The sequence below is a fragment of the Anabrus simplex genome, chromosome 5 (assembly GCF_040414725.1).
Source record: "Anabrus simplex isolate iqAnaSimp1 chromosome 5, ASM4041472v1, whole genome shotgun sequence".
In the NCBI taxonomy this organism is placed as follows: domain Eukaryota; kingdom Metazoa; phylum Arthropoda; class Insecta; order Orthoptera; family Tettigoniidae; genus Anabrus; species Anabrus simplex.
The window spans coordinates 431,045,960-431,067,748 of NC_090269.1; the positions used below are offsets into that span (position 1 = coordinate 431,045,960).

At 39.8% G+C, this 21,789-nt stretch overlaps 1 protein-coding gene and 1 long non-coding RNA gene across 2 annotated transcripts in view; one reads left to right on the plus strand and one right to left on the minus strand.

Moving 5' to 3' along the window:
• The window catches only part of LOC137500935 (uncharacterized), a 43,256-nt gene extending 37,624 nt beyond the window's left edge, over positions 1-5,632 (minus strand). Inside the window, exon 1 of the long non-coding RNA XR_011018291.1 lies at positions 5,529-5,632. This is a non-coding gene — a long non-coding RNA (uncharacterized lncRNA). The remainder of the gene's footprint in view (positions 1-5,528) is intronic.
• Positions 5,633-5,781: 149 nt separating this feature from the next.
• On the plus strand, positions 5,782-21,317 carry LOC136874205 (lysine-specific histone demethylase 1A). Its single transcript, XM_067147833.2, has 2 exons — positions 5,782-6,002; positions 13,809-21,317. The coding sequence occupies exon 2, from the start codon at positions 13,961-13,963 to the stop codon at positions 16,514-16,516; it is 2,556 nt and encodes an 851-aa protein (XP_067003934.1). The 5' UTR covers positions 5,782-6,002; positions 13,809-13,960; the 3' UTR covers positions 16,517-21,317.
• The last annotated feature ends 472 nt before the right edge of the window (positions 21,318-21,789 follow it).

Here is a 21,789-nt window from a genome sequence, read left to right on the forward strand (position 1 = left end):
GAAATAAAATCGGACTAAGACAGGGAAGTTTATTGTCTCCACTTATGTTTATAATGGTTATGGATGAAATTCTAAAGGAAACAAAGGCAAGATATGGAGGGGATATGAAAATACTGTTGTTTGCAGGTGACATACTGATCTGGGAAGTCAACAACACAGAAGTGCAAATTCAACTCGAGGCATTAAATGACAATATTGAGAAATTTGATATGAAAATCAGTGTGGAAAAGAGCAAAACAGTGGTGATGGCAAGAGGAGATAGGGGAATTGTTAGTATCAGGGTACACCGGGCAAGTTGGCCAGGCAGTTGGGGGCATGCACCTGTGAGCTTGCATCTGGGAGATAGTGGGTTTGAATCCCACTGTCGGGAGCCCTGAAGATGGTTTTCTGTGGTTTCCCCATTTTCACACCAGGCAAATGTTGGGGCTGTACCTTAATAAAGGCCATGGCCACTTCCTTCCCATTCCTAGGCCTTTCCTAACCCATCGTCGCTTTAAGACCTATCTGTGTCGGTGCGATATAAAGCAAGTAGCAAAGTATATGGGTACAAAACCTTGAGGTTGTCGAATACTTCAAATATTTGGTAAGTGAAATACTGTAAGTGCAAGGTTGGATAAGAAGATCACCATAAGGGTACAAGCAGGACATACATTCTACCAGAATGTAAGGAAGCTGGTGTGGAACAGAAAAGTTCCTAAGAAATGTAAAGAGATAATGTACAAGTTGTACTGTACCCCTAAACTAACAAATGCATCAGAAACTTGGACATCGACACCAAGAAATGAGAGTAAAATTCAAGTCAGTGAGGTGCAGTTCCTGCAGAGTATGGTAGGGAAAACAAGGAGAGATTATGAAATGTTGAGGTCAGAAAAGAGATAGGGGTTGAAAACTGAGTGATAGGATGGAGAAGAATAAATTGAGATGGTGTGGACATGTAATGAGGATAGAAGAGGAAAAGACACCAAAACAAGTTTTGGAGGCTTAGAAGGAAGGAGGGCAAGAGGTGGGCCCAAAGCAAGATGGATGGACTCTGTTGACATCAGTATAAGAAAAAGAAGACTGGACTCATATACAGTAGTACTCAAGAGGAGTGGTTGGAAGGAGAGGCAGCAGTGGAGAAATGATTGTGGACAACCTCAAATTTTTCAGCATTTAAGGACAATTTTATTCTCCATTCTGCATAGTAGCAAAAATAATAGTAACCCACCAGCTATAAAAATCATATAACCACAATTCAGTTGAGAATTGTAGAGTACATACGGTATATTAGATAGTACCTTGCCTCCTATATTTGTGTGTATTGTCCCCTTCAAATTTGGCCTACAATGAATATTTTATTGTGTGTTAGAATAAGAGGCTATGATTTCATTATAACGAGTGATTTATTTCAAGTTCTGGCTTACGAAGACGTGTTCGCATGCATAGAACCGGTTTTTACCAGCCGGGAGCAAAGTATTGATTATTCAATCGACCAGTCAGCTGTATCATGTGACCTAGTGAGAACTTCCAAGGCCAAGGCAAGGTGTGTAGTGCGTAAAGAATGTTCTGGTAAATGTAATTTAGAGAAGTGTAGTAACCTATCAGGTGTGAGAACGACGTCCAATTACGAGACAATATTGGGACACACCCACCTTGATGGAAGCTTATATACTCGTGTTATACAAAGAAACACTCTCTTATACTCTTGCATCCTTACTGCAATATTTGGACTCTGTGACGTTCTAATTCTAACCGTATAACATTCAATGAGTCAAGCAGATTTTCGAGGGCTAAGTTACGTAATGTTCTTCTATAAAATTCAACATGTTTGTGTGTGGAACACATACTAAAATTTTGTGTCAGTTTCAGCCTTCACCTTACCAAGAAAAAAGAGGACCGCAACGTGTTCATTGAATTTTAACGCGATGTTTCAAGAACCTGAAAAGGAAGCCTACAATATTTCTGGTCTGGACTTGGCTGCTATTATGGTGAGGTGGTGGTGGTGATTATTGTTTTAAGAGGAAGTACAACTAGGCAACCATCCTCTATATAACACTAATCAAAGGGAAAAATTGAAGGGATCCGACACTTCGAAAAACGAAGATATCAGCCAAAAGAAGACAAGGGCCACGAAGGGCGTGAAAATGAAAGACTCCCTAGCCCTCGCACACCTAATAGCGTCGGGGTCAGAAAAGAACAAGAGTTGACCAAGGGAGATCGGATAGGATAGATGAAAGTGAGGAGCCTGGCACAAGTAAGTGGAAGCAATGCCGGGACTCAGCTAAGGGCCCTGTGGTTGCCAACCCACGCTCCAAAGTTCAGAGCCCCTGAGGCCCATTTTAGTCGCCTCTTACGACAGGCAGGGTATACCGTGGGTGTTATTCTACCGCCCCCACACACAGGGGGATATTATGGTGAACTAAGATGTAGGCAACAGGTAATATGAGGAGATAACGACGGAAGCAGATGACGAACAACATGTGATCGAGCAATTCCAGAACATTGGCGGAGATCCACTTTCATCAGATATTTAAGTACCAATTTATAATGTTTCCTGTTCATTTTTGTATAAATAATGCTTACCTATTCATTAGTGGTAGTATTTTTATTCCATTTGCATAATTTGATAATATTTCCATCTTTCTTTCACATGGGTTATGGTAGATTTGCATGTTGTGAGTGAGTGAATTATTCTAAATGTCCCAACTAACAGTTCAGTGTTATTTAAAAACCATTGTCCTCACCAATAAATAATCACTATTTTTTGAAAGAATTTTCACATGTGAAGCCTTGTGGGAAATTTACAGCATATTTACTACATTGAATTTCTGTGTAAATATCACCTCATTTATTTCGTTGGACTTCACGCGTGTTGGTATAATCTGGTCTACTGTCGAACTCAGATTTATGTGGAAATAACATCCAGCATGACTAATAATAATAATAATAATAATAACAATAATAATAATAATAATAATAATTCCAGCTCCGCTTAAACTGAAGAGTCTCCTGAAAATGGTTTTCCGTGGTTTCCCATTTTCACACCAGGCAAATGCTGGGGCTGTACCTTAATTAAGGCCACGGCCGCTTCCTTCCAACTCCTAGGCCTTTCCTATCCCATCGTCGCCATAAGACCTATCTGTGTCGGTGCGACGTAAGCCCCTAGCAAAAAAAAAAAAAAAACTGAAGAGTAAGGGTCAAGAGTTTAAATGTTACTATATCTTATTGTAAAATGTTAATATGTGCTCAATTAAGTGGAATATTAGCCTGGAATATAGCGGAATCCTGACGGATCATTTACAGCATTTATTGCATTTACTGAATTACTGAATTCATTTATTGAATTTATTTGAAGAGTATGTGTTGGTGAACCATAATTTCTTCAAATGTTGGAGCAGGTATTGATTGATATGTGCAGATTTAAAGTAATAATAATTTTTGTGACTCAGGAACCACGAATTTGAGATGTTAGCGTTTGACCTGTATTACGTGCGTGTTTGTAGTCGACAATTCTTCCAAATATTAAACCGCTGATATTATTATGACCAAAATTGTGAGAACTCCTTTTTCTCCGACTAAGTGATCACTCAGATTTTCATCACATTTCTGTGAGGGTCGTAATTGGATTGGGCTGAGAGGGTCCCCTTGGAGTACGCCATTAGTCTGGGTTATAAGTCCAGACCGGCCTACATTATCACTAACCGTAAGCCAGTTAGAACTTAGTATATCTTCCAATAAGTGCAATAGTGGATTCCCTGGTCCTAAGATAAAAGATAGTTTCCTAAATAGAATGGTTCTGTTAACTCCATCAAACGCTTTAGTATAATCCACAAAGATAGCGTAAACGAAGCATGGAGGGATATATTGTCTGGGATAGTACTCAAAGATCACTCAACAATAAGGTAATTAATATACGACTACACTACAATACTACTTAGTCGTGCTCTATTTTTTAAATCCTATAACCCCTAACAGGATAAAAACTGCTGTTAATTACTGAATATTAAAAGTAATACACAAGAATTACACAATTCCAAACTGCAATTAAGCCTATCCTAATTACAACAACAGTATTTTAATAAGAATTTCTACGGATACCTCTACTACACCAGTACTATACAAATATTTTACAATAATAAAATGAGCACACTAAATTTTAACAGGATATTACTTGTATACTACTGTACAGTACACTACAGTAATTTTAAACTACTTTCAGACGTATCCTAATTACGATACCGGTACCGTACCGTATGTCACTACTAAGCACAACAGAAATGAAATTTGCAAGAACTACTGTACTCAAAGATTACCAATGAAGCTAAATGCTTAGACAAGTTATTATTAGTATTACGGTCTAATAGATACACACGAAAGATAACACACGAATATAGCAGGCAAGATACGGCACTATCTAAATGTACTGTATCTATACTACAATGTATCTACACTACACTACACTGCGTTTGGTTAAATGCTTAAGTATCGAAAGGATTGCCGTACACGAAGAAAAACACGAATATAACTGGCAAGATACTATCTAATATATTATACCTTATCTTCACTACAATTCTACTGAAATGTGGTTATGTGATTATTACAGCTGGTGGATTACTATTATTTTCCCTACTCCATGGGACGGAGAATAAAAGTGTCCTTAATTAGGCCTACTGAAAAATACGAGGTTGTCTACAATAGTTTCTCAAATATTTCTATCAAAACTACTACTACTACTCCAGGTGTAGAGGAGAGGGCTTGTAAATCTCTGGTAAGACTCCAGTTAGAGTATGCTTCCAGTGTATGGATGCAAGCCAGGATTCACTAATACGAGAACAGGAAAATATCCAAAGAAAAGCAGCACAATTTGTTCAGGGTGGTTTGCAACAAAAGTGTTGTATTACAAAGTAGTTACAATCTTCCGGATGCTTTACAATCTGGCATGTTCTGAGCTGTCAGTGGAGAGATGGCATTGAGTGCCATTAGTAGACAAATATACTTCAATGGAGTTCATAAACGTAGGAAAGGTAATAATATGAAGATAAAGTTGGTATTTAAGAAGATAAGTTGGGGCAAATATTGGTTTAAAAAGAAGAGTAATTATGGACTGGAAGAATTCACCAAAGGAAATGTTCGATAGATTTCCAACTTATTTGAAATAATTTAAGAAACAACTAGGTAATCAGTTGACGAGGTTGGCTATAGATCTTTTCATATGGTTATGGTAAGGAAAGGAATCTGCTACCTCGGCGACAGGTATGAATGCAGATCAGTGGTAAAGAAGTAGAATATACCTACAATATTTTGGATTGTTTTGATTAGCAAAACACACTGTTCCAATTTACAACATCCAACCACACGAATACGGTACGAACAGGGCATTCTTATTAATTAGGGCGCGATATCTAAATACCCTACCTTCCTTATTTATACACTTCTTGTCCATGATTAGTTGGGTACTGGTACCGGTATTTTAAATACGCAGCATATATGGAAAGATAATATCGAATTCGCTATAGAAAATTTGAAGATTGGAATTCTTGTGATCTTACCTCGTTTTAGCTGCTTTACTTGTGTGAGATTACTTGCCTTACACACATTCTCGAAGTATACAAGTTAGCAGGAGATAAGTGAACTATTCTCTGTATTTATTCACACAGCCGAAGAACAACGTATCATTGGTTAGACACTACGGAACATTTGAGGTTTTTGTTTCGAAGTGGCATGTTTGTGGTTATATAACGTAACATTAGTTCGTTTTATATTTTGCGTATTTGATATATCGCGATATCTTGTAGGGTTTCGTTCAATTTCTTGTGTTAATTATCTTACAACCTTTTCATTAGCGAGCTCTCTATACAGTACTTCAATTTTACCCTATATCAACAAATCTAGCATATTTTCGATTACGTTCGAGTCGAAGTCAAGTACGGAAAGTCTAATTTTTCATCATACTGTTTTTGAAAAAGGAGTGGTGAAATGTTTCTAAGTTGAGCTCTGAGTTGAGGCTTCCTACATTTAATACGGTACGTACTATGGAAGGATTTTGTTTACAGTTAATACATTTATATTTGCAACCTAATATAACTTACCGTACATAGAATTACAACACATATTTTTAGATTCGGGAAGCCAAATGGATTGTATCGCTCTTGACCTCTCCAAGACATTTGAGTCATGTCAAAGTGGCAAGTGTACCAGTTGGTCGTCTTAAGTTAAAAAAAAAAAAAAAAAAAATCATACTAAAGATGAAAACTCATGTTCATTTACTTCAGGCTAATCACAATAATGAGGTTATAAATAAAGGTTCGTCGCCATAAGACCTATCTGTGTCGGTGCGACGTAAAGCCCCTAGCAAAAAAATACATAAATAAATAAATAAATAAATAAATAAAGGTTACACATCTCACAGTATAGTTGTGAGAGTACAGGGGTTGAGTTAAGGATTTGGGCTTTACTGACGAAAATGGGGGCTATTTGACTAGATAGAATTAATTTAATTTAATGCAGCTAATGGCCATGGGGTAATTATATAGGCCTACATATATACATGGAATAAATGTTCACTAAGAATACCATACTGTTAAGACACTACAAAATTTGGTCAAGGACACTACTCTTTTCCCACATTGCTGGAGGTGCTAGCGATCACAAAGATTTTTGCACAGCCGACACATACAATCCTCCTGCGGTTCATGATGTTTCGTATTGTCACGTATTCTGTGATGGAAGCCATGTACTGCAAATCGTGTCATGACATGTCGTAGCTAATTTGATTGTTCAATCTTGAGTCATCACAGCATCCATGGTATAAAACGTACTCCATATTTCCTTCTTCTGTGAATAAAGTTCTCATAGAGCACTGTTGTAGGCAGGTGTAGAATGTATTAGCATCCTCTCTCATAGGTCCTGTATGAAGAACCTTTCTCTTACTAGTTCATATCGCCATAAGACCTATCTGTGTCAGTGCGACGTAAAACAACTAGCAAGACTAGTTCATATACTAATTGTGAGGGAGTAAATTCCAACAGGCTTAGAACTTTCTTTAGATAAACAGCCTTTTTGTCTTCTCTAAATCTCTGAAATTACTCTTGGTAAGATGGTTCCATATTAGATGTAGCGTGTAACTCACTATTGGTGAAATCTTCACTGTAAAGTGCTTCATCGCTGTGTCCACTGAGAGACTCCGCAGATGCTTGATTTCATTCATGGCTATTACCGCAGCAGCGACCTTGTCTTTTATATGTAGCGTGAAAGCGGTACCCGTGATGTGTAGAGTCATTCCCAGGTACTTAAAGGGGGCGGGCGTCGATAATCTCTCACCCTTATAATAAATTGTGTCTTTCAATGCAATTTTTCCTCCTTGTCTGAATGGCATCACTACTGTTTTACTTGCATTCAGCTGTAAATCGTTTCTACCTGCCCGTTCCACTAATCTATCAAAAGCTGCTTGTAGATTTTCACTGGACGAAGATGCAGTTGCCATATCATCTGCATAGACATACATTTTTACCTTCTCCGCACTTACTCTCTTGATTGTGTCCATAGTCACTATGTTGAACAGGATTGGGCTCAACAGATCCCTCTGAAGCAGTCCTGTTGTTTTGTTCTGTCGGAAAGGACGTTGTCATGTTGGAAAATCCTAAGTTTCCATTGAGGGAATTAGATATTTTTCACCAATAGAGCATGTCATAAACAGATCAGATGTAAGGCTTTTCAGGCGTTTGCTCTATTAACCAGCGTTTCATCTTAGGTCTGACACTAGACTCATCAGAGTGGGATGTGTCAGACCCTACCCACTGACGCTAGGGTGTATGCAGGTGAACTATCTATCTATAAATGCTTTCATTCCCCTTCCTGAAGGGGTTATGCCCTCTCTCTGGCTAAGGTGTATGCAGGTGAACTATCTATCTATAAATGCTTTCATTCCCCTTCCTGAAGGGGTTATGCCCTCTCTCTGGCTAAGAGATGCGGGCAGGTTGGGGAGATGTGAGGGAAGAAGGAGGTGGATAAGTATGTGAAGAAGTAGGAGATGGAAGAGGATTTGCGTCTTGCCTAAGTGCTTTTGTATATAAGACTTTATTGAGTTTTTAGTACAAGACATGCATATGGCAGAGATATTAACAGTACAAAGCATAGATATAATGAGTTATGTGGGTGTGCTAGGGAGAAGATGCGAGGCGAGGATATGGTAGAATGAGGAGAAGTGAACAAGGGAAGTAAGGGGAAGGCGGAGGATGTGGTACGTAGGTGGAGGTACGTAAGGTGGTGGAGGTGGGACTGAAGATGAATGAAGATGAGGACAGGGGCACTGGAGGAGGAGGGTTAGGCCAAGGGCGACTGCAAAATGTAGGGAGACAATGGAGGGTTTGTGGGGGAGAATGGGAGGGTTCGACATGATGATGGCAACCATAGATGTGTATGCCATGAGCGATAAGGCTCTGGACGTCGGTAGAAGTTGGCAGTTGTATGCGTACCGAGAAGGTAGGTCCGTCAGCGTTGAATATACGGAATGCCCGTCGTACTGGAAGGCCTGCCTGGCGAAGGTCTTCCGAGATGATGGCAGACGCAATGCTGGGATCCATGCCTCTGATGACAGAGCTGCAAATGGAGGGAGATGGCAGTGGCGTCAAAGGCGGCTGTACCACGGTCGCTGGAGGATCGGTGGATGATCCCTCGGCAGATGGCTGGATCGATGAAGGGTGAGGTGGTAGATCAGTGGTGGGAAGGGTGGGGAGAGAAGTGATCAGTAGGTAGGAAGGATGGGACAAAGTCGTGGTAGTAAGAGAATGAAGAGGAGAGATGTACGCAAAAGTGGTGGTGGTGGTAGTGGTGATAGTGGGGACATGTAGGATGGATGAAAATGTAACAGAGTTGGGAACTGATACGGGGGTGGGCATGGGAAGAGTGGTGGGGCGAGAAGACGTAGATAATGGCGATGAGGAAGACAGAGGAGGCAGTTGGATGGCATCTGCTACAGGTTCTTCATCAGCGTCGGAGTTGTCTTGAAGGTGAGGTGGTGTAGGTATCACTTGATGGAGGCGGTGATTGATGAGCGCTCCCTGTTCTTGAACGGAGAGGCAGGCATTAGCTGAGTTGAAGTAGAGGAAGACATCCGGTGCAAGGTCGGAGCTGTGAAAGAGGCGTTGAACAAAGGAGACACCAGTCAGACTGAGGTCAGCATAAATGTCCTTGTCCGAGAGAGCGAGATCAACATAACAAACAACGCAGGAGTACATGACTGGGAAAGGCCGTCCACCAACTTGGGGCCAACCTATGCCTTGGCGACTCGGCGATGTGCTGAGGTAAAGATGGTATGGCACCCCGGCCGAACAAAAAGTGTGAGGAATTGTGCGATGAGCACGTCCTCTGCAATAGAGATATTTCCTGTCTTGTGCAGCAACTATCCCTTGCAGGTGAAGAGGCACAGTCTGATAACTGCATATGCGAGATAAATCTCCACAATGCAATTATTGCCCGCCTAGCAATTCCGAATGGAAAATTCTAAGTTCCCATGGAGGGAATTAGATATTTTTCACCAATAGAGCATATCAGAAACAGATCAGATTTAAGGCTTTTCAGGCATTTGCTTTATTAACCAGTGTTTCATCTTAGGTCTGACACTAGACTCATCGGAGTGGGATGTGTCAGACCCTACCCACTGACGCTGGGGTGTATGCAGGTGAACTTATCAGAAGCCTATTATAATAGGCACAGTCTGATAACTGCATACGGGAGATAAATCTCCACAATGGAATTATTGCTCACCTAGCAATTCCGAATGGAAAATTCTAAGTTCCCATGGAGGGAATTAGATATTTTTCACCAATAGAGCCTGTCAAAAGCAGATCAGATCCTCACAGCCCCCACCCGCCCCGCCACCCACCCCACCTCCGCAATCTGTTTACCTACCCGCTCTGCAACCCACGTTCTCCTTGCCGCGTCTCCCGATATTGGACCTTCATCGCCTTCTCGCTATCTCAATAACCAACATCACGACCACCCTCTACTATCTCCCATCGCAACACTACCCTAGTTCCTCAAACTTCACATCGAACCCGAATGCTGTCGCAGCACCATACATGTAAAACTCTAGTTTGTAATTCTATGTACTCCTTCTCTTTCTAGTATGTGTGCCCGAGATACACAAACCAATGTGATTCTTTTTTTTTCAATAAACTGGTACCTAGTGGTGGTTTAATGCTCGGGGGTGTGATGGCGGGTCTCTCCTGGGGTCCCCTTGTGGTTGCCTAAGCCCTGCGCCAACTTCTCATACTTCTTCCATTATGTATGTACAACACATACTTTTTAATGTGCCTTTCGTTTCTCCGAACATTTCTCCTTCTATGGCCAAAGAGCTGCTCATTTAATGAATGGCAGGAATGAAATAACTTATTTCGCTTCGCTTCGTTCACCTGCATACACCCCAGCGTCAGTGGGTAGGGTCTGACACATCCCACTCTGATGAGTCTAGTTTCAGACCTAAGATAAAACGCTGGTTAATAGAGCAAATGTCTGAAAAGCCTTACATCTGATCTGTTGTTGTCAAATTATCGTCAATTTGTACATGGTTGTCTGCAAGTATATTTCTTATCAGGACAAATAGGGCATTATCACTTCCAATAAGCAGCTCAAGTTTTTCTATCAGTAATGTTCTGTCCTTTGAGAAGTCCATTAAAGCAACATGTAGTTTCTGCTTCTGTCTCCCTGTTGTTTCTAGTATGTCATTTTGTAAGCATTGAACAGCGTGTAGAGTAGATCTGCCCCTTTGAAACCCAAATTGCTCTTCTGGTATCACATGGTCCACAAGTTCTGTTAGTCTTTTTTCTAGGACCTTAGTCAGTATTGTAAATGGAATGCATTCTAATGCAATACCCCTGTAAGCGTATGGATCTTCATGATTCCCCTTCCCCTTGCATAGTACCTTTAGTGTGTCATATCTCCATCTGTCCAGAATGGATCCTCTTATGAGTCATTGATTCATGACGGATGTCCAGGCTGCTTTGAGCACTGTAATGCTCTGTTTCAAGTGTTCATTAAATAGGTTATCTGGGTCACAAACCTTGTGGTCTTTACTTTTCCAAATTGCCTCCTCTACCTCATCTTCTGTGAACAGCCAGGTAATGGTAATGTTGTTATTGTCGTTCTTCTTGAATGGTCTGGAGTCCTTGGTCTGTAGTATCTTACTGAAATGCGATGTTATGTTTCCATTGTCATGTTCCTTGGAAATTTTGGTTGCCTTGGTTTCAGAACTCTGTAGGGATTTTGTTCCACTCTTTCTATCAACTTATTTGCGGTTATCTGCTGGAATGCTTCCTTGGCTTCTTTAATCACCTTCTTGTAAAGCCTCCTTAGTGTTGAGTATGTTTGTATGTTTGTTTCTGTTTGAAACCTGGTCATTTTATGTAGAGCCTCTAATGCATTCCTCGTTGCCTGGTAGCAAGTAGCATTGAACCATGGTTCAGCTCTATGTTTGTGTGATCGTTCTGTTACCTTTGAGTTTTCCGGTATATTTTCTATGATATGTACTGCTTCGTTCAAATTTCCCAAATATATCCTCCTAAGAGATCCATTGTTCTTGCTAATTCCTTAGCTGGGAGGGCGCTATCAATCATCCTTGAATTCGTCTCTTGTCGTGGGTGTGAAACCCCATCGTATCCTCTGTCTATGGTGAAGGTCGTCTCTACTGGTAAATGCTTTCTGACAGTTACGTCTACAAGAACTATTTGTTTCTTGAGGTTGAGTCCCCTTATGTTTGAGAAGACGAAGTCGCTTGTGCTGCTTCCATTGTATGAGAAATATGTTTTCTTCTCTCGATCATTAAGAAGGTTCAAACCCTCTGTTTCTAGGAAATCTAGAACTAGTTTTGTCTTCATAGTCTGATAATCTATTCTGCAGTTCAGATCACCAGTCATTATGAAGGGCTCATTCTTGGACTGCTCATTATTGGACTAGATAGAAGTGTGACTCAATAGTAGGCTACAATTCTGGAAAATAGAATGTGGACAATTACAGTTGGTAATACTTTATACATTAACCCTCACGGAGTCGCACACTCATTTGCAACGTTAGTAGGTGCACGGGGTGTTCAATCAATCAGTCAATACTGATCTGCATTTAGGGCAGTCACCCAGGTGGCAGATTCCCTATCTGTTGTTTTCCTAGCCTTTTCTTAAATGATTTCAAAGAAACTGGAAATTTCTTTAATCACCTTCTTGTTAAACCTCCTTAGTGTTGAGTATGTTTGTACATTTCTTTCTGTTTGAAATCTGGTCACTTTATGTAGAGCCTCTAATGCATTCCTCCTTGCCTGGTAGCAAGCAGCATTGAACCATGGTTCTCATTTCATAGTACTACCTACATCAAGATCAACTTTCCAAAAAGTATCTGCATATAGTAGAATTGTAAATGAGGGTAGCATACGAAAATCTAAAAATGCACAATATATATCAAGAAAAAAATGAAATATCAGTTTCTGCATTTCAGTACAAAATGAATCAGTATATGAATATTTTTTAATTCCACCCACTGTTTCTCTTATCAAACTGAAGTAAAGACTTGTAACAATGCACTCAACACAACACAAGGTCAGAAACTTAGTCTGTATCACTTTGTAGTCATTTTGTAAGCATTGAACAGCGTGTAGAGTAGATCTGCCCCTTTGAAACCCAAATTGCTCTTCTGGTATCACATGGTCCACAAGTTCTGTTAGTCTTTTTTCTAGGACCTTAGTCAGTATTGTAAATGGAATGCATTCTAATGCAATACCCCTGGTATGTACAGTACCGATCACAGTATGATTTAGTCTTTACATCTTTGCTTCTAGGGCATACTATGCTCCGTGATTATGTCAGAGCTCATTCTTGGACTTTTATTGTCTTGTTGGGGTCATCAGCACCAGCTAGTTTTGCTGCTTTCTCCTGAATGGTCTTCAGTAGGCATTCAGTAGAGACTCCTTTACGCACAATAGGATTCACAAATTCCCATCCAACTTTATGCAGGAACATTTGGTGCACTAGTTTCTTCTCAGAGTTGTTTGAATAGAATATGATTTGTGCATTAGTTCTGGCAGTGTCAAAAATTCTGAAGAATATCAGTAAGTTTCTCACAATATTGTCACTTTCTTTTGACCTGACTTATTGAAACCTTCCTCACAACTTTCATCTTCTTCTAAAAGTTTGCATATTCTAGACTCCTGTTTTTCATAGCTACACATTTTCACAGAATGTAAGACTTTCTCCAAAGAGAGAGATAAGCACTGAACCTGAAATGCTACGATAGTGGGCGCGCAGTGGTATGACGACACCCCACGTCTGAAGGAAGAGCATGAACGCTTGTCACAGCAATTTTAATTATAAGCACTCGCTGAACACTTCGAGATCAAAGTCACTTTGAGAGGTATAAGTGATTACAGTAGGCAAAATGAACTCGATCCCGAGATTTAACTTAACAATTGTACGTAGGTTGTTGCCAACACCCTGCGCGACTCTTTAAGGGTTAAGAAGGAGTTCTTCGAGGCACTATGATTGTAACTGGAATCACTGGTGATGTTATGCTGTATAGAGTAATAATAAGTTACAGAATTGTGAGGGATTCTCAAAAAGACCTCACCACTGTTGTGTGATAGACAGCAGACAATGGTATGATGTATAGAGGATTGTAAATAAAGGTTACAGAACTCTTCATTTGGTAATGAGGGTATATGCAGGTCACATTAAGGTGTTAAAAAGAGGGCTTGAGCACCCCTCAGTTTGTAATTTTTGGCTTATAGTGAAGCACACGCATTGATTCCTGCTATAATTAATTTATAAACAATTCCTTTTTTTTTTCAGATGGAACAAATATGAATTCACCTGTAGTCAGGAACGACACAAAAATAAAATATTTCAATACCCATCATTGAAATAGATTGCAAGCATCCACACTCCACGATTTGAGCAGCTGAGCAAGTGACACGAGTGAATGTTTTGACGAGGGAAGAAAAATGAGTCGCAGAAAGAAGGCAAAGGTGGAGTACCGAGAGATGGAGGAGAAATACAACCAGCTTGTGGAAGAAGAGGAGGCATCTGATGCTTCGGAGAAATCGAAGGGTGGAGGTACGCCAACTCCAGATAAGAAGTTTCTCATTGTTCAGGATGGAGTCAAGAAGGAAACTTCTGTACCTACTCCAGAAGTACCCCCTGGTGTCCCAACTTCTGTGAATAATTCATCTGTTCCCCCAGTGACTAAATTAGAGAAAGAAGATGAAGTGGAACCTGATTCAGAACAAGATGATCCAACTGGTCTAGAAGGAGCTGCATTCCAGAGTCGTCTTCCATTTGATAAAATGACAGCTAATGAGGCAGCATGTTTCCCGGATGTTGCCCAGGGACCACCACAGACACAGAAAGTATTCCTGCACATCCGAAATAGACTGCTCCAGTTATGGTTAGAGAATCCCAAGCAGCAGCTTCTGGTTGAGAACACCTTACCACAAGTGGAACCACCATACAATAGTGATGGACCCCTTGTTATGAGAGTTCATTCTTTCCTTGAGAGACATGGCTTCATTAATTTTGGGATCTTTAAGAGACTAAAGCCTCTTCCAACAAAGAAACATGGCAAAATCATTGTGATTGGTGCTGGCATCGCTGGTCTGGCTGCTGCTCAACAGTTACAACAGTTCGGTATGGAAGTAGTGGTGTTGGAAGCCAGGGATCGAGTTGGAGGTCGCATTGCCACCTTCCGTAAGTCATCTTACATCGCTGATTTGGGAGCCATGGTTGTCACTGGCCTGGGTGGCAATCCCGTCACTGTACTTTCAAAACAGATCAACATGGAGTTACACAAAATTAGACAGAAGTGCCCACTTTATGAGTATAATGGGAACACAGTCCCAAAAGACAAAGATGAGATGGTTGAGCGTGAGTTCAATCGTCTCTTGGAAGCTACAAGTTATTTGTCTCATCAGCTGGATTTTAACTATGCTGGTGGCAAACCTGTCTCTCTTGGACAGGCTCTAGAATGGGTTATCAAGCTTCAGGAGAAGAATGTCAAGGAGAAGCAAGTCCAGCACTGGAAAGCTGTTATAAGTCTGCAGGAAAGACTGAAGAGCAACCAAATAAGAATGCTGAATCTAAGAGAAAAAATTGATGATCTGAATAAACAATACAAGGAATATAATGAAAATAAAGGTCCCAGGGATATAACCCAAGAGTTCATTCTTCGTTCTAAGTTAAGAGACCTCAACAATGGCTGCCGAGAGTGGGACCAGTTGTTAGAACAGCAAAAAGAAATTGAAGAAAAGTTACAAGAACTTGAAGCTTCTCCTCCAAGTGATGTGTACCTATCATCAAGGGATCGGCAGATTCTTGACTGGCATTTTGCCAACTTGGAATTTGCCAATGCAACACCCCTCACCAACTTATCACTGAAGCATTGGGATCAAGATGATGACTTTGAGTTTACAGGAAGCCATCTAACAGTTCGCAATGGCTACTCGTGTGTTCCTGTGGCACTTTCGGAAGGTTTGGACATAAAGCTTAATACTGCTGTGCGCCAGATCCGCTATGGACCCACTGGAGTAGAGATAGTCACAACCAATTCCAGGAATCACAGCAATCCCATAACTTACAAAGGTGACGTGGCTCTGTGTACCTTGCCATTAGGTGTGCTCAAACAATCCACCTACGCCAACAATCAAGGGATGCCTAACACAGTGACATTCTCACCTCCATTACCCGACTGGAAAGTAGCTGCTATTCAGCGTCTTGGTTTTGGTAATCTTAACAAAGTAGTACTATGCTTTGAACGCATCTTCTGGGACCCTAATGCCAACCTCTTTGGCCATGTAGGCAGCACAACGGCCAGTCGAGGTGAACTATTCCTTTTCTGGAATCTTTATCGTGCCCCTGTTCTGCTCGCTCTCGTCGCTGGAGAAGCAGCTGCCATAATGGAAAACGTCAGTGATGATGTCATTGTGGGACGTTGCATCGCCGTCCTGAAAGGCATTTTTGGCAACAATGCTGTACCTCAGCCAAAGGAGACAGTTGTGACACGCTGGCGAGCTGACCCCTGGTCGCGTGGGTCCTATTCCTTCGTTGCTGTTGGCTCCTCCGGAAGTGACTACGACATCCTGGCCGCCCCAGTCACACCACAGCCAACTGGTACTCAGCAGCCACCCCCAAATGGATCTAACAATCAGGCTGCTAACCAGCCACCTCCGAGGCTCTTCTTTGCAGGGGAACACACTATCAGGAACTACCCTGCCACAGTCCATGGTGCCTTCTTGAGTGGACTACGGGAAGGAGGTCGTATATCAGACCAGTTTATGGGCTGCCCATATGCACCACCTCCCAGCTCTGTTCCTCGTCAACCTCCCCAGACCGGGCCAGTAGGTTCTAGTAACTCAGCGACTGCCGCCTCTACAACAGGTTCTGGGCCTCAAGGTCCAGTAATTGGAGCTGCAGCACCGACTGTGGCACCAGGTTCAGCTCCTGTTGGCACCGTGCTGGGCACCTCTCTGCTCGGTTCTGTGCCACCCCCACCAGCCAGTGCCTGACGACCACCTCCTGCCCTTCCATGAGGGGGCAGTGTTTTGGGCATAGGCAGTCCTCCTCAGCGTGTGCTGAAATTTTGAGCGATCTGCCAGCCCTGCCTAGACGGTGATTAGTCATCTTTGTGTTGACATAGTTGATAATTACATTAAGTTGTGTTGTTTCTTTCACCTGCAGTTGAATCTTGTAATTGCATCATGTTCAGTATTGATCTACATCACTTCTTGAACCAAAATATTCATTATCTCACTTGATCATAATGTGTATATGTTTGTGACATGATTGAATGGTATATTCCACTTTGGAACCATCAGCATAAATATTAATAATTAATTCTATGTTGGTAGCATATTTAGTGTTAAATTCTTTATAATTGTGTAAACAATAGTTATGAATCATATCAGGAGACAGAAATTGTGATTATTCCTTCACTTTTTTGGAAGGAAGTATGCTTTTTATGCATTGGATGTGAATATTCAATTGATGTAATTTGTGTGATAGTGACTCTGTGATTGTGCTGGTTATTATTTTGTATATTTTGGATTCTCAATGTACTGGTTGATCCATTGCTTATTACACTTAAAAGTGGAACTTTCATTGTCTGCATTTTACAATTTAGGAGTTTTTCACAAGAAGCATATTAATGTTGTTTTTCGTAATTCAGCTAATGACAGTATATGATATTGTCACTATTGTCTTATAGTGAATAATTCTGCTTTTACATGAAACTGGCAGGACCTGTTTGTTATCTTGTGCAAAATAAATCCAGATCATTCAATGATCTTTGAATGGGAATGAAACAGTACAGTAATCGAACTAATCTTGTAGACAACTGTGTGTTTCTTACCTTAATTCCCACGTTATTTATATGTATCATTTCAATGTTGTGGCATGATACGGTCTGTTCCAATATTGTTGTTATGATTGACATCTCCGTTTATATGTGCCTGGTATTTTGGATCTCTTCTCGGGGATTTCATCGATGTCTTATGCTTAGCCCATCTTAAGGACTGTAAGTCTGCTATTTAAATGCCTGTGTGGCATTTATCATAAAAAAATTGTGGTGGTTATGTACATATCTAGTCTGGTAATTTGGGCCAATCTACAGTTTTATCCCAGTATTATTATATTGAGTGACTTTGCATTTTAAAAAGTTCGATAGCTGCAGTCCCTTAAGTGCAGCCAGTATCCAGCATTCAGAAGATAGTAGGTTCGAGCCCCACTATCGGCAGCCCTGAAGATGGTTTTCCGTGTCTTTCCCATTTTCACACCTGGCAAATCCTGGGGCTGTACCTTAAATAAGGCCATGGCCGCTTTTTCCCACTTCTAGCCCTTTTCTCTCCCATTGTCACCATATGACTTTTCTGTCTTGATTTATGAGTTTCATTTCCGTATTGACAGATTGCACATGTACAGATAAAAAAGGATTTTCACATTATCAGTACTGTTTATTGTAAGAATTAGCTTACAATACCAGTTTCAACCCTAATTGGTCATCATCAGCTGAACATAAATACCTTACATGTGTATCAAGATATAATTGACAATACGTTGTCTAAAGAATGATCCCGTAAGGAAGCACCATATCTGATTGTGTCCAAATTGGGCATGTTGAGTGTATGAAGATATATATGCGAGACATGCACAATTAAGTCCATGAAGTGCTTTATACTCATTATTTTAATGTATTTTAATATGTTCTGTATATTTTAATGTGTTTATTTCATTTGTACATACAACCTAGATTTAAGCTTAGGAAAGATTTTACAGTCAAATTTCTAGTCCTGAAGAAGATAGCTTTATACCCATGTACCTGTAAGTCAAAATCATAACCCATAACCAACTTACACTCAACATGCCAAATTTGGACACAATCAGATGTGGTGTTTCCTTACAGCATCTTCCTTCAACCAAGGTATTGTCAATTATTGCTTGATACATATGTAAGTTATTTATGATCAGCTGAAGATGATCAATTAGGGTCGAAACTGGTATTGTAAGCTAATTCTTACAATAAACAGTATTGATTAGGTGGAAATTCTTTCTTATCTGTACAGACTTATCTGTATCAGTGCGACATAAAGCAACATGCAAAAAAAACTTTGCATTTTGATGCCTTTGTACATGGCACTTTGAATCTGTAAGATGCTCGATTTTGCATGTATATTGTGTGGTTGAGTGGAATAGATCATATTTTGGGTACACAAGGAAAGAGAAAGATTTATTTCACCTTCAGTTTTTACTCTGGATTAATGTTTTATTTTTACTTACCCGTCCTTACATCCCATGTATGTCTTGTCATTGTGCAACCTGGCGGTAACCTTATCCTTTTACTTTAGATTTTTTTTGGTGATAGCCATTGTATTTTTCTGTGCGAATCCATACCTTTTCTCCTTTCATTTGACACCCATCCGCATATGATGCGGTTTTGGCTTGCTTTATTTTCTTCTTTGCCGTATGTCATTATTGAGGACCTTCTTATTTTTCTGCGGTGTCTGTACCTTCTCTGTGGTGCATTATATATTTTTTGAAATTATATCTAAAGATATCATTGCTGAGGTAAACAGAATGTTATACCAATAGTTTCCTCCTGGTGAAAGAATGAGTGTACACCTGGTATTGAAGTACGCAAATTGTATTATCTCATGAAGGTTACTAGAAAAGTGATATTTTGACAAGCTTCAAATGCAATCATTTGTGAATACTCTCCAAAAGAATTTATGATCTGTTTTTTTTTTCCCTTGTTATTAATTTATTTACCTTTTGTTAGAACCTTTGATTTTTAATATAGGTTTAAGTCCTCTTTCTTTGCTTTGCTGGTAGTAAGATTGGTTTAGTTGGGTCTATATATTACCTAGGACAGAAGGAGTCAAATTTTGAACATTTTCTTGTTTGTTCCAATCAACAAATTATAGGACCTGAATACTTTTCCACCACATTGCCCCTCTGCATACTAGTCTCTGCTATGTTATTATTCATCGCCTTGTATTATCGTGATCTCTTCCTTTGTGTTCCCCGTGTTATCTCTGCTGTTTGGTAATGTTGTGTTCGGAGTAACCAAAGTGTGTTGTATACTGCAAGTCACTGGTAAGACCACAATTATTAAAGTACACTATGGGATTACTTCAGTCGAGGACTGCAAAAGTTTAATACAAAAGCAACATGTTTTATTCTGTGTGTTTTTTGACAGGTTATTGTTACAAATATGCTGCAATCTATGGGCTGGGATGATTTGGGAGTAAGAAGATGAGCACATTGAATAAGCTTGAGTGGAGTTTCTAAAAGTAAAGAAGATCAGTCACCACTAATCTGCATTTTGGGCTTTGCTCGTGAGACAGATTACCAATCAGTCTTTTCATAAATGATTTCAGAGTTGGATATTTACTGAGCATCTCCCTTGACAAATTATTTCAATCCCTATTTGCTTTTCCTGTAAAGGAATATTTGCCCCAATTTGTCCTCTTCAATTCACACTACAGGGACATTATTTTATCTATTTGGGGGATTCTTACTTGCCCTGTTGCCGGTGATGCGAGCTGTAATGTGGCCAGGGCATGTTTTCACACAAGAATTCCTGTACTTGAAGGTATTATGTACACGCATTCTCTCATAATGAAAATGGCTTTGGAACACCACACTGAGCACTAAACACGTGAACACTCAATGAAACTGAACCTTTGAACCTTACAGTGATGAAGCTCTCAGCAGACTGAATAGGATAGGAGCTTGTGGTGCTGAGAAATGCATAATGGTAAAGTGCTTGGCGGGAGACAGTCTTACAGGTAACCAGGTGAATGAGAATCCCCCGAATAGATAAAATTATGTGCCTGTGTGTTCATTGCTTCATGTTATAGCCTCATAACTGTAAAGTAAAAATTGCAAGGCTTTTTTGCTCAATATTCTTGCCAACATTTACGGAATTGTTGAAAGACCAGTAAATGTTTGTAAGATAATTGCATTGCACAACATACATGGCAGTCACATGAAATATAATAATAAATCTCATGATAAATATAAGTTTGGGGCAGATATTCAGAAAAATTAGAGATCAAGGGAGATCGTTTATAAATGGCCGTCACATGAAATATAATAATAAATCTCATGATAAATATAAGCTTGGACTTCAAGAGGACAAGAGGCAGATATTCACAGAAATTAGAGATCAGAATAATTTACCAAGGGAAATCTTTGATAAATTTCCAACTTGTAATTATGTAAGAAATGACTAGATATATAAGTGATAGGGAATCTGCCACCCAAACGACAGACCTAAATTCAAATCACTGGTGACTGATTGAAACATTATCTGTCAGAAATGCACATATTTTGTGCTTGCTGTAATTATTTTCTGGTAAATCAGTATAAAAGTTGTACCTCTATAATGGGAGTTCTATAATAGAAATTGTTAGCGTTTGGCTTACAAGTGCTGGTATGTGTTTTCTCTTAGTTTGTAGCAATGTATAGCTACATTTCTCTGTATTGGACATCAAAACATAATGATATAGGGAGTGTTTAAAAGTTGAATTTTTAGGCTGGTTCATAATCTGTAAATGTTGTAATAAATGCTGGCATGCTTCATTGGGTTGTTTGAATAAAAATTAGTATTTAGCATGTACCGGTACTCATCTTTTCTGAGAAAATACTCTACTTCATAAGAGTAATGTTCATGAGACTTTACTCACCAGCTGAGCATAAACTCATGCTGTGGAGATGGTGTAGGATAAACTCGCATTTGCAACAGCCCAGGAGCAGATTCTTATTTGTGGTATGATTGATGAGTAGCATATATACTCACTCTGTTTCAAGTAGGGCTGATTGCTGTCTGAAGTATGATTATTTACTGACTTATTGCTCTTAAGTGTACGAGATTTAAAATAAATATATTGAGGTTATTACTGGTCTGCAATATCATGGAATAACTTTTCAGGAGGGATGTGAACATATAAAGTATAAAAACCATAGAAGTCTGTATTATTTAACAAAATTGAATTTAGTTGGACCAAAGAAACTGGAATCAAGATGTGCTGTTAAGAATAGAGTTAATTTTAAAGCATTTTTAAGACTACATTAGTAGGCTGAGTATGTATTTCATTATGGGATAGGGGACTTGGTATTCATCAAACAACTGTCCAAAATATTATTGGGGTTATGTACCTCATCGTGGCTAAAGCTGGAGTGTGAATAAAATTTCCTCAAAATAATCCAAAATTCAGTGTTACAAAACACGAATGCCAAGAAAAGTGTTCCAGCAGCAACTGTGGTGAGTTCATAAGCAAGA